Source organism: Xenia sp. Carnegie-2017, unplaced genomic scaffold (assembly GCF_021976095.1).
Source record: "Xenia sp. Carnegie-2017 unplaced genomic scaffold, XeniaSp_v1 HiC_scaffold_4, whole genome shotgun sequence".
NCBI lineage: Eukaryota > Metazoa > Cnidaria > Anthozoa > Malacalcyonacea > Xeniidae > Xenia > Xenia sp. Carnegie-2017.
The window spans coordinates 651,427-664,617 of NW_025813504.1; the positions used below are offsets into that span (position 1 = coordinate 651,427).

Consider the following 13,191-nt stretch of genomic DNA (forward strand, 5'->3'; position numbering starts at 1 on the left):
ACCTGGACGATCTACATTTATAAACATATAATGTTTCTTGAGTGTTTGCTTTTTCTTAAAAACACCCATTTTTATGATCCGATTTTTGAAGGGCATGCGAGGACAAGTTTTATATTAGTATAAATTTACATGACTTCTGTATGGAGTTGTGCACTTTGAAATAATGTTAATAGAATGGTTGATAGTTTTAACATTTCTGTACATTTCATGACGTTTTCAATGTAATTTTTCGTGTTATATATATTTATAAACAGCTGTATAAATTTTATAATTATTCAAGTACAGCGTTTAAATAATTGTGATATTCACCTTATATAAAGATCTTAGATGTTTTGTTATTTTCACATAACGCAAACAAAATCTTCGAAAGGATAATTAGACTTTATTATAAGTGTTGGATAGTTTTCGCCCCAAATAAAAATAATTCTTGTGTGTTGCCTAATGGTGATGTAAATTAGTTGCATAATGAAAAAGGACTTATCAAAACATAAACTTCCGCACGAAAATAAGCTGAAAATAGCTCATGCAAATTCACTGGAGTTCCTTTCGGTTATAGCTTTTTTGATGGTCATAACAACAAAGCCAATATCACATTTTAATTAACGCCCAAACGATGGGTGGTCACACTCTTCAAGTTTGGTATATACAAAAGAAAGGTCAAGACCATTTTAGGCTTGGACTACCAGGTTCTCCATCAAAACACATCTCCTTTCTGTTACAAAGTAAAGAATACAAGAAGCTAATTTTCGGTAAAGGATTTCATACATTACAGATCTCTAACTGAAAATAGGAAAAGATATATCCCCAAGGCCCAAAGGTTGGTGAAAGTTTTTCTTATTCTCTCGTTAATACACGTCTCATTATAAACATGGCACAAGAAAATAGAATCGGCATTCAATGATTTGAGTTGAAAGCTTACTGCCATATTAATATACTCAAGATCATCTAACACCAAATAAAAAAGGAAAATGTTGTGTACAAAGAAAAACAGCAAAAGGTAGCTAATTTGGTTAAAATTGTGACAGGAAGTTGTCTTCGATTTGACTAAGCCTGAATGCTTCTACTAATTTCGTCAAGGTGAATTCTCATTTATCATTGATGTATTTGTACCCAATCATCTCTTTTTATAATAATTCCAAACGTGACTTGTATATTTTATCGCTTATTTCATGTTTGCTCAATCTTTCTCTAAAAAGAAATGAAACTACATCTCTGACGTTTTCATAATAAGATGTTTCCAAAGTAGCTGTATCCTTCACAAATATGATTCCTTGTCACAAATTAATTTTTCCACAAGCGATCGAAGCGTTGGCGTTTGTATTTGTGCATTTTGCGTCGCTGTAAGGCAGGGATTATTTTGAGGATGAGGATCATTTAGTGAAAGTAAAATCGCAGAAGCAATTGGTATACAACGCTCAATTTTACTTTTACACCACTGAATCAACCACTGAATGACTAGTATATATAGCGTAGACACACTATATATGAATTTTGACAGAATTTTATGTGATTTAAAAAGAAAATATTTTGTACTAAGCCTTTTCAATGTTTTACTTGCGTCTAAGCCATCCATACGACGACATGTGAATTATATATAATTTAAATAAACTACTTCATGATAGGTGAGTGCGTACGATTTAAAACTCAACGTAGACAATTCCTTTCTTACGATGGAACTTAATTGTTCTGTATTTTCCGTTGTTCCTTTTCTTTCGGACCAAAATGTAATGTATTTCCTGAGATATTTACGAAGTTGCTTGACGGAAATGTCGTCGATGCTTTGGGATTTGTATTTATTTCAGCAATAAAAGTTCTTGAAGAAGTCTATGCCCGTATTCTAAAAGCTCACTCACATTCACATATATTGAGAGCGACATAAAAATCACACTCTATCTAATCATCAGCAAACTCATTTCTCCATCTATTGCAAGATTTTCTCCTAGATATTTCAAATCATAGAATCAGTCGAAAGAAACTGGAGATTTGAATATGTATAAAGTGATTTCGAAGCCTCACTCATTGACTGTGTAATGCTTGGCATATTTTCTTTGCGCATGCGTTAAGGCCACCGTTTTTCTGGCTAGTAACTTGACAACAGTGTACTATGAAGTTGTATTGACAAAAAAGTGATTTTGGAACACTAGTCCAAAATATTTTGAAAGATGGCAAAACGTTTTAAGAAACAGGAAAGATATATAAGATATATATACAGTGAGAGCTCATAACTTCATTGCTAACAAGTATGTAAATGTTTGTTCATTGGTAAATGCGAACGTTTCAATGTAGGTTATAGGATTGTAAATATGGTTATGTTAACGAAAGTCTAAAATAGAATTATAAATTGAACGAGACTTAGCTAAAGTCGAGGTTTTATTAAAATTTATGAGTTACTGTTAAGGAACTAGGAAGTCATCTGAGATAAAGCGCGCGATATCAAGATCAGTTTTTAAAAATTTGCAAACGTCTTTATACATATTGGAAGGCAAGTAGTATTTAACATCATTCTAAAAGAAGTTAGTTAGTAGTTGGGTGGGTGACTTCCTAGTTCCTGAACAGTAACTCATAGAATTTCAATCAAACTTCGACTTCAGGTAAGTCTCGTTTAATTTTCTAATTCTATTTCGTCACTGTTCTACGTCACTAGGTAATCATGTGAGATTGTAAAGCAATGTGGACATGAGCAATAACTAATAACAAAATTATATAATTGAAATTTCACATTTCATGACTCACAAATTGCAGAAAATAGATTATTGCCAAAGTTTTTCGCCTCAATTGGTTTATTATAAAATGTTTGAAAAGTTTGTTCATTACGCCATGTAGCTGCATTCATAATAGTGTCCATAGAAATATTCAATGCGTTTGCCGAAAAAGTTGATGCAGTACTGTATGCACTGTCAACCTTAGTATTTAAACCATCATCCTTTAAAACGTATTTTAACCATCGGGAAATGATCGCTTAAGTGACCTAATGATAAGGTTATAAAAGCTCAATAGGAGTTGTCTTGCACCATTTCGTATGGGTGCAGTCGCATTTAGATAATGGGACAAGTAATTGAATACACACAACCCAAGCTCTGGTGGATAAGCCCGAAATTCTACAGGAGCAGCAGTCTTACCAGGTTTAGATGTTTTGAGCAGGTGGTGCACATGAAAATCTATTCGATCTTCTTTCTTCTCCATATGAGAAATATCCAATCCATAAAGTGTTTGGCATCGCTGACCAGATAACAAAACTAAAAGCGTTACTGTTTTTAGTGTTAATGATTTCAAATTGAGATCGTTTGGAGTGTGGAGATTTCGAAGATGTTTGAATACCACTGAAACGTCCCAGACTATGGCATATCTAGAAAGAAATTGTCTAGCAACAAATACACCTTTAACAAACCTGCAACGAGTGGATGTGTACCAAACGAGATGCCACTTGGTAGCATTAGGATAGTAGATAAGGCGCTCCTTGCGGTATTAATACCACTGTAAGATAAACCTTCCTGGTATAATATTGTAAGAAGATTAATGCCCTCTTCTACAGAGGACGCGACAGGATCGATATTGTTTGCGTTGCAATATTGTCACCAACGGTTACGGTGTGTAAGGTATTGATTCTTGGTACTGGTCCGCCAAGATTGCTGGATGATTTGAGAAGCCTCTGGTGAAATGCCTCTATCAGAGAGGAGTTTCCCGAAAAATGGCAAAGTAGTAGCTCCAGTTTTGTATTGGCAGGGTGGATTTGATCCGGATGAGCTTTACAGGTAAAGTCATTCTTCCTCTAGGTAAAACAACGGGATGTGCTATTAGCATCTGCATTAAGGCTGGCAAACAACTTTGTTGGCCAGTTAGGGGATAAGACTAGTCCTTTGCTTTTATCTTGTACTTTTTTATGTATCACTTGCGAAATTATGCTAAAAGGCGGGAACGCATAAAATGTACGATTGGCCCACAATATCGTAAAGGCGTTGACAGCTATAGCTTACGAGTCAGGTTGGTATAAAACATAGGATTTCACTTGATTATTAAACCTTGAAGCAAACAAATCAATGTTCGGAGTTACGTATAGTTTTTGAATGGTACACGTAAACAGAGTGCCATTCAGTTTCTCTGCGTGATATTCAAGATTCTCGATCCGCAGTGACATTTTGTAATCCTGGAATGTGCGCCGCTGTCAACCAAATATCTTACGAAATGCAGCAGGTCCAGACATTGCATGTCAACATAAGAATAGAACTTGAGTGGGCATATGCCCATTTGATTGATGCAAGCTACAGCGATAGTATTATCAATTAACACCTTAACATGCTGACCTTTTAGTTCTAAAGAAAACGACTCGAGGGCAAACAGTACTGCAAGAATTTTCAAATAATTTATATGATTGGAAGCCTTCAAAGGGCGTTTAGTTACCCCCAGCACATACACCATTGAGGGCGCAGCCCCACCCTGTTAACGAAGCATCTGTTGTTAGGCATATGCTAGGTTCATTGTGAGTAAATTGCCTGTAAGTCGTGCATATTGATGACTGCCACCATCGTAAATCATGTATGGCCTCTAAAGACAGGGTCAATGTCTTGACAAAAATACCCTGGTTTAACTTTAGGGCATTACTATAGGGCATTGCTTTTATCCATTTCCAGCCAGCGATAATCCAACTTACCGTATAATATGCCAGGGAGACTGAAAGTTAAATAGCCTAAAACCCGAGAAACATCCCTTTTTTGGGGGGTTGAGAAGCTTGTAGCAGCTCATGACATATGCGTTTTATCTTTTCAGCTCGTTCTTTCGTCACAAATCTTTGCATAAGAACTGAGTTCGAATTGCATAAGAACTGAGTCGGAATTCAAAAAAGGAATCACTTGTGAGGGAACTAAAACTGACTTATCCAGATGTACGTAAAACCCCACTTCACTAAATAAGCAAATGGTATCTCAAATATTCCAAACACATGAAGCATATTTGTTGGATGTCAGCCAAGTATCATCAATAAATCCAACCGAAATATGTCCTTTTTGACGTAAATTTGAAAAAACGGGTTTGAGGAGTTTTGTAAATTTTCGTGGGCAGTTGGCTAGGCCGTTAGGAAACAGACAACTTTGTATAGTTGTCTAACACACCAAAATTTGAGGGATTTTTGATATGCTGGGTGAATAGGTACGGAATAGTAGGCATCTTTGAGATCGATGGATGCCATGAAAAAATTTATTTCCATAAGCCTAACAGCTGACCAAACACACTCCATTATAAAATGGTGATATCTGACATGCATGATTAAGGATTTCAGATAAAGAATCGTGCAAAAAGAACCGTCTTTTTGGGGCAAGTTAAAATTTGGAGATACAAATTTCCCTGGTTCACTCTGAGAAATCTGCAAAACTCCTTTTTTTGCGTAAGTTGTTCATTTCTAATTCAATATTTTTCATGTCAACCTCGGGTAGCTGTATGTACTTGGGTAAAGCTCTTTGATTTGGAATTGTGTCGAATTCAATTTTTTGTCCAGGCACTGTCTCGAAGATTTCCTTAGCAGAGGTTAGTAAATTTCCTAAAAATTCAGTGTTTTTTACTTGCAATCGCTCATTGTGTCCGATCATTTCTTCCCGAATTGGTTCCTTTTCGACTGATAGGGGGTGTTGCCCTGAGGAAGGTATAAAAATGGGTGCCATTGTCGTTTCCGTTGTTTGGAATGTTGCTGCTAAGTGGTATTAGAAGAGCTTGTTGTCGTGTTGCCAATCTTGTTGGATGTGCGAATGGGATTAATTTGGGTTTGCAATTCATCTCCAAACAAATATTTCGTAATGGGAACATACGATGCGCATAAAGTACTAAATTCTCGATTGAGATTGGGACGTATAGTGTCACGTCGTCGTTGAGATAATTCAAAACTTACATGTCCCAGGATCGCAATGTATCAACGTTCATACGAACAAGATTATCAATATTCAGTTCGCTGCTGCTATTGCGGGCAACCAACAGTTCATTGGTAGTTTTTCCTGCTATATGACCGATATTTGTCAGGGCTGGTTGAATGGCACTCAATTGTAAATCACGCCCTCTAGCTTTGGGCTCTAATTTTCCCCAAATTTCGGGATTTACCTTAGGTACAATAAAGTGATCGCAGTTCTTAGGCCTAAAATATTTAGGATGTTTTTCCTTCAGTTACTCGACGCTCAGCTTATTCAGCTAATACTGGTTGATAAATGAGGCGAGCCTCTCGTTGACAATTGGTGAAATTTTCTCAGTTTCATTTAGAGTCTACAAAATCTCTTCAAGAAACGGTACCACTGCTAGTTTTTCTGCTTTAGAATTACGCTTGGTCGAAGGTTCTTCGTTTTGTGCCAACAAGACTTCACAATCTGTATCATGCCCAGATTCAGGGATTAAAGAACTTGCTTTCCTCTTACGAGTAGATTCTACTGTAGAGGATACCGACGTTTGTTGCATTAACCTGAGTGATTCACTCATAGCAGTCATTGCTTCACTCATACTACAAAGGCGGTTGCTAGTTTCAAATTCTTTGATGTGACTTGCACTTCTTCGCTTTCTTTTATCATGTCATCTTGTTCATCGTGTTCAAGCAAAACTCAGGAGTGTTGCTTTATCTCCGACATCATCTCTTGTTGTATACTCTTCACTTGTAGAAGCCATAATTCAAAAAAATTGTAATATAGAGTGGAAAGGAACATTTTTTAACTGAAAGCGGTGACATCTACGCTCGAACTGATCTTGATGTCGTGCGCTCTATCTCACCTGACTTCCTAGTGACGTAGAACATTGACAAAATAGAGTCTCTTACCTTTTCGTTACTTTTAAATTATATCAATTCAAATAAATTGAGGTGTAATTATGAGGTATAATTTACTACAAAGACTAACGAGTGCCGGAGTGCAAAACGTACTTGTACCAACGTCGTGATATTTCATGTTGCAACATGCATGCCAACTTTCCAAACTTACGATAAAGTAACCATTCAATGAACCCAATAATGATTCTCGAGGCGTTTTTATGAAGAGGCCGTTCATTTTAAGAAACATCCAAGTTTACGCGAATAAGAGTGTATTCATTTTAGCATACTGAGAAAATAACAAATCGATGATTGCAGTTCGCGACTGACTTTTATTAACGTTATTTGCAATATTTGTAATGTAACAGTTGTTCGCCACACATTTTTAAAGTACCAGTTAACATTTAAACACGTGATAACAGAGTTGCGTTGGGATCTTTTGTTATCACAGGAACGTTTACGGACGTATTTCCCTCAATATCAAGGAGAACGATATTTGGTTCTAAATATCCATCATCAATATATTTATTAGAGATGTTTAAACTTAAAGATCCTCATAAATTTTAAGTGTGCTTTGTTTCCACAGTTGATTTTCGTTGCCTGAAGAAATTGCGTCAACTTGAATGGTTACTTTTTCAAGGCTGAATCATTTTTCATTCTAGTGAATGCAAAATGTTCATAGCAATATGTGTCTACAAAGTTTAAAAGTCCTCTTGTTTCACTGTTACATTATCAATACTTGATACACAATTACCAAACTCGTTTTTCAAACCTGTTCTACTTTTACCACTTCGTTAATTAATTAATCATATCTTTATTTGCAAAGCAAATTCATACACATTTTTACTGAACCAATTCAACATTTTTTGCACAATCTGTACGAAATGCTGGTTCACTGTTCTCAAGACTTCACTCGAACGATGTGACTGTATTTTGACAATTATATTTAACACTTTGATAGGATATTTACAGTGGTTGTGCACGATTTTTACGATACGGAGTTCCAAACGTTGGTTCTTCGCGATACAGAGTATTTAGATTGATATCGGAAGGATTACGGACAACCGTCAATCCTTAAACTGAGTTTTGAACTTTGTTGCCTTCTGCAATACGTCTTGGAACTTTGCCATTCCTGTTCTACCTACATTTTACCGCAATGACGCATTGCGTTGAGAAAGTGTTCCCTTGACATGGCTATAGTATTTTAGTTTTAGGTACTGGATTCCCACTGAAACCACAATTTTAAACTATCTACGTATTTTCTATCAATCTAACAAAATCAGTTATAATCTATAACATAACACAGTCACACGCTACATAACTTGACATGACAATTTACAACACACTCCCCACCTTGATTGGTCCCACTAATCAAGCATACTCCGTGTCTTCTATACAGAATCAAGAGCAGCGGCTCTCTTGCGTCTACCCTCATCTTTTGCCTCCTTTCCTTTTTCATTCTCTTTTCGCTCGCATTCCCTTTCATCGTGCTTTATTTCGGTAGGAAAGAGCTTTTGGACGGATGATTGAGGTGAATGATTTTACCGTTCTTAACTAGCCTGACCTTAGCACCTCTTGCCACCCCATCTCTCCCTAAAAACAACTCCTCTATTACACTTGTCTTTCAATTTCCTCTTTTGACATTATCCTCATAAGCAGTCACGACATCTTCCTTCTCTACAACCCTAATAGCATTGTCCTTGTCCTGCTATGAAGCTCTCTTAAACCAAACAAATACTCTTTACGCCACCTATTCCAGACATGCATTTTTCTTACTAAAATGCTGATACCATTTTTTTACAGTAACCCTCATCAGACTCCTCTTCATCAGACCCTTTGTCTGGCATGGACAACAACCTTCTTCTCGTCACCAATTGCGACAGAGTTAGTGGTTCACCACCCACCTCGTCGTACGTATAAGTTAATTGGCTAGAATTTAATGTTGCCTCAACTTCTACCATCACTGTCAGAAGTTCGTCAAATGTCAATCTAGCATTTCCTAATACCTTCTTCAATCATCTCTTCACTCAACTAACCATCCTTTCAAAAAATCCACCCCACCAGGGAGCTCTTTCTAGATTGAATTTCCACTCTATCCTATTGTTTCCCAAATATCCTTGTACACTTGCAGTTTTATAGAGGTTTTCTAAAGTCTTGACTGTTGCTTTGAGTATTTTTGCATTGTCTGATACCATTATTGATGGGGTCCCCCTTCTAGCAGAAAATCGTCTAAGACATCTCATGAATTCATTCGCAGACAAATCTTTAACTAAGTCTAAATGTAAGGCCCTAGTTACGCAACAGGAAAACAATGCGATGTATACTTTGTCTGTCCCTCCTGATGTATTCTTCACATATAGTGGTCCAGCAAAATCAACCCCTGTCTTCGAAAATAGTTCCGCTTGCTCTACTCTGAATGCCGGAAGTTTTGCTTTGTTAGGTCTATTATATGATTTACCCTCTAATTTCTTACACACGATACATTTATTGGGAATTGATTTTACCTTCTGTCTGCCTTGTGGAATCCAAAACCTTGACCTTATCTCTGCTAAAGTTGCCCTAACTCCACTATGATGCATCTTTTTGTGGCATTGCTCAACTGTTAATTCCGGCAATCGACCTTCCTTTGGTAATAAGATTGGAAACTTCGTTTCCTCTTCCAAGTCTGATTCTGTTAGCCTGCCCTGACATTTTAGTAATCCCTCATCTTCTACTACCTTGAGTTGTGTCTCCGACTCCTTGAACTTATCCCATTTCTTTAGCCTGTCTCGTGAAGCCTTCAACCAAAGTTTTTCTGCTTCATTTATCTCCTGACTCTCTAATTCCGCGAAGGATAAATCTTCATGTTTCCCTTTGATCCTAGCGATCAAATTCCTGACAAATCGTGTGACCCATGCCGTTACCCGGAATAACTTTTCAACCGTACTGTACCTCTCTATTGAGATCACGTTCTGAATACCTATTTCTTCGTTAGTATCTACTACTAATAGTGCCGTTTGTTTTTCTTCTTCTTTACTCTCCTTAGTTACGCCTACCTCTAATTGCGGCAATTCTCTTTCTACGCTACTCAGCCGCCTTGGTCCTGTCCACCAAAGTGATTGCTCTTGTATCTTCGACGCAAACACTCCCCTGCTTCCTAAATCAGAGGGATTTCCATTCCCGGACAATGTCCCCACTTCTCTTTCTGTGTTATTGCTAAGATTTCATTTACTCTATGTCTAACAAACTGTTTATACTCACCGCGATTCTGAATAAAATATAACGCTGTAATATGATGTAACCAGTACCTCGTTTCTATTTTCCCTAGTTGGCCTACTAAAGCTTTCCGCACATATTCCATTAACTTTGCTAACATCAGCGCGGACATTAGTTCTAAGCGCGGTATAGTAAGCTTCTTCAGTGACGCAACTCTAGTTTTTGCGGTTAACAATTTCACAAAGACTCCAAAACTCGTGAGACAAACAAAATATACTAGCGCGCAATACGCTTTCTCGCTTGCATCACCAAACCCGTGAAGTTCACAAGATTGAATTTTGCCCTTCACACCACTATAGATGCATCTACTTAGCTCAATAGTCTTAACACGGTTTAGATCTTCAATCCATTCAGTGTATGGACTGGCGTGCTTGCTGCTTATCTCGTCATGCCAATCAGTCTTTTCTACGCACAACTGCTGAAACAAAATTTTCATCAAAAATATGACGCAGCTAATTAATCCTAGCGGATCAAATATCTTTGCTAGTGCGCTCAGCAGGTTTCGTTTAGTTGACTTCGTGTCACCCAAGTCTAGTACAAACTTTTGTAGGTCGAACATTATCAGATCATTGTCGCAATCCCAGCCTATACCTAAAACGTTTGCGTAATCATCCTTATTTTGATTCCCAAACTCCATTGGGTGAATGTTTCATCGTTTGGATCTGTCACCTGCACGACATTGTTCTCGCATTCACGCTGTTCTATATGCCCTCGCACGTTTGCGTCATTTGTCATCCATTTCCTTAATATAAACCCGCCTTGAGACATTGTAAATTTCGCCTTTTCATATAAATCGATCGTTTCGTGTACGCTTTTGCCCCCCGAAACTAAGTCATCAACGTAAAATCCTTCATTCAATTTTTGAGCAAGCACTGGATGTGATTCTGCAAATTCCGCTATGTGATGCCTAATCGTGGCGTTAAGTAAAAATGGCGAGGCACTTAATTCAAACACTATTCTGCAAAACCTGTAAACAACAACCTCTAAATTAGCATTAGTCGCATCTCTAATCCACAGAAATCCTAAACACTCACTGTCTGCTTTGTTTACTTCTACGTTCAAAAATGCTTTCTCTATGTCTCCTACCAAGGCCACTTTGTTCTCCCTAAATCTAATTAATATATCAAACAACAACGGCGTTAAGATGGTCCTACATGAAGACAGTCATTCAAAGAAGTCCCTTTCTTACCCTTCTTTGATGATGCATAATACACTATTCGTAGCTTAGTTGTTTTGGCTTCTTTACGTATCACCGCTTGATGGGGAAGATAATGAACATTCATCCCGGTTCTGACTTGTCAACCCTTTCAATGACTCCCATTTTTATTTGATCCCTAATAATTTTATCATATTCTTTTCACAAATCAGGTTCATTTAACAAGCGTTAAATTTGCCTTTTCATGCGTGCTAAATTATTGGCATAGTTACTTGATAAATGCCCATGACCCTGCTTCCACGGCAATTTAACAGAGTACTTATGCCCATTAAACTCAATTTTATCCAACAAGGCCTCGGGAACATCGTCAATTTCCCTGACCCCAAGTGTTTCTAAATCCCACAACTTGTTCACCTGCCTGTTTATGCTGTTTGTGTTCTGCGCTGCAGTCTGCGAAACTAAATTAACATGTGCATTTTTGATTTTCGAGCTTCCTTTCAGTGGACCGCTTACAACCCAACCTAAACAAGTGTTAAAGGCAACTGGCTCATCCTTTTTGCCCCTAATTATTTCTCCTTTCTGTAAGCCCAAAGGTTATCTGCTCCTATCAAAACATCCACTTCCAATATCTCCCGCTTCAAACTTTAATCCGAAAAAAACAGTTCTTTCAAATGAGATTACTGCTCCTTAGCCACCTCAATATGGTCATTTTTTACCGTACAAATACGTGGAACTACTAATGCCTCTAAACAAATTTTGCAATTACCCCTAACTGATGCAACCTCACAATTGACGATCCTTGTCATCTTACCTTTATTTGTTCTACCACCAAAGTTGTTATCCATTCCCGCTTTGCTACATTAAGCTTCGTATCTTGTTTTGCCTTGTTTGTCACGAAAGACTTGACTTCCCGAGTCATCAAGCACTCGCACTCTCTTCCTATTCTGACTCACAAGAATTCCTTGCGCAGTCTGCAAGGCTACTCTAGTCTTTGTACTCACATGCACGTTACTTACATTTACCTGCTCTGTTTTTTCTGCGCTACCACTCTGTTTTTTCAGCCTTCTCTTCGTCCTTTTTTCCTTTGTCACATATAAACACATGATGACCCCACATACAGTACGCTTAGTACGTGCACGACAATCGTTTGCTAATTGACCTTTATTTGGACAAACAAAACATCTTTTAAACTTACGAAGAAGTTGCATAAGTTCTGTCCTTCCTGTTATCTTCTTGCACTCTTCGTGTTTGTGCTCCCCACAGCAGAAAGCACAAAACTATCAATTTTTGCCGCTGGCTCACAATCTGCTATCTGTTCCTGGTTCCCGTTGTCTTCATCGTTGATCTTCGTCCTTCTCTCCAACTGCTAATTTGTGGCATTCCCGCTGCTCCACTTTGACTTGCAACGCGTCGACAAAATCTTTCATGCCCCACTCTAAGTAGTCTCTTCCCCTGGTAATCGTCAGTTTTAATGAGTCCGGTATTTTTGTTAGAAGATTAGGCACGACTATCTCGCAATACGTCTACTCCTTTACACCGTGTGCCACGAGTCCTCGATAATTTGTTTCCACGGCTTCAAAGAACTTGCGCAGCCTCGTCGTATCATTCAGGTTGTACACGGGCTTTAGGTTCATCATATCATTCACAAAATCACTTTGTTCCCGTATCTCCGTTCAAACCCTTTCAGGGCTTCTGCATAATTGATCGAAGTCAGAGCAATTCCCGAAATTGCTGACTTGGCCGGCTCCTCCACCAGTTCCCTCAGATAGGTTAATTTGTCGACCTCAGACAATCCGTCGTTGTTGTGAATTGAACTTTCAAAAGAGTACCAGATTTCACGCCATCTTGTATCTTGCCTGAGAACTTCTTCACCTCTAGTTTGGGCAGCTTTACTCAACAGCCTGCTTGCGTCACTGGATACCGTACTTGACGATGTGTTGGCGATTTCCTCATTTCGCATTTTTGTCTTTATAGTTCTTAGCGATTCGTTGATTTCGGCCAACGCACACAA

The 13,191-nt window shown here is 38.0% G+C and overlaps 2 protein-coding genes across 2 annotated transcripts in view; one reads left to right on the forward strand and one right to left on the reverse strand.

Annotated features, from left to right (window-relative positions):
- Positions 1-13,191, forward strand: part of LOC124455810 (nephrocystin-3-like) — a 29,731-nt gene continuing 16,540 nt past the window's right edge. The window contains exon 1 of the mRNA XM_047006429.1: positions 1-817. The gene's annotated coding sequence lies outside the window, so the exon portion shown is untranslated. The remainder of the gene's footprint in view (positions 818-13,191) is intronic.
- Positions 5,681-12,283, reverse strand: LOC124455808. The gene is given in 8 exon segments (XM_047006428.1): positions 5,681-5,889; positions 5,892-6,081; positions 8,167-8,280; positions 8,806-9,964; positions 10,057-10,615; positions 10,657-11,135; positions 11,500-11,630; positions 12,047-12,283. Coding segments are annotated over 8 exon segments (3,078 nt in total).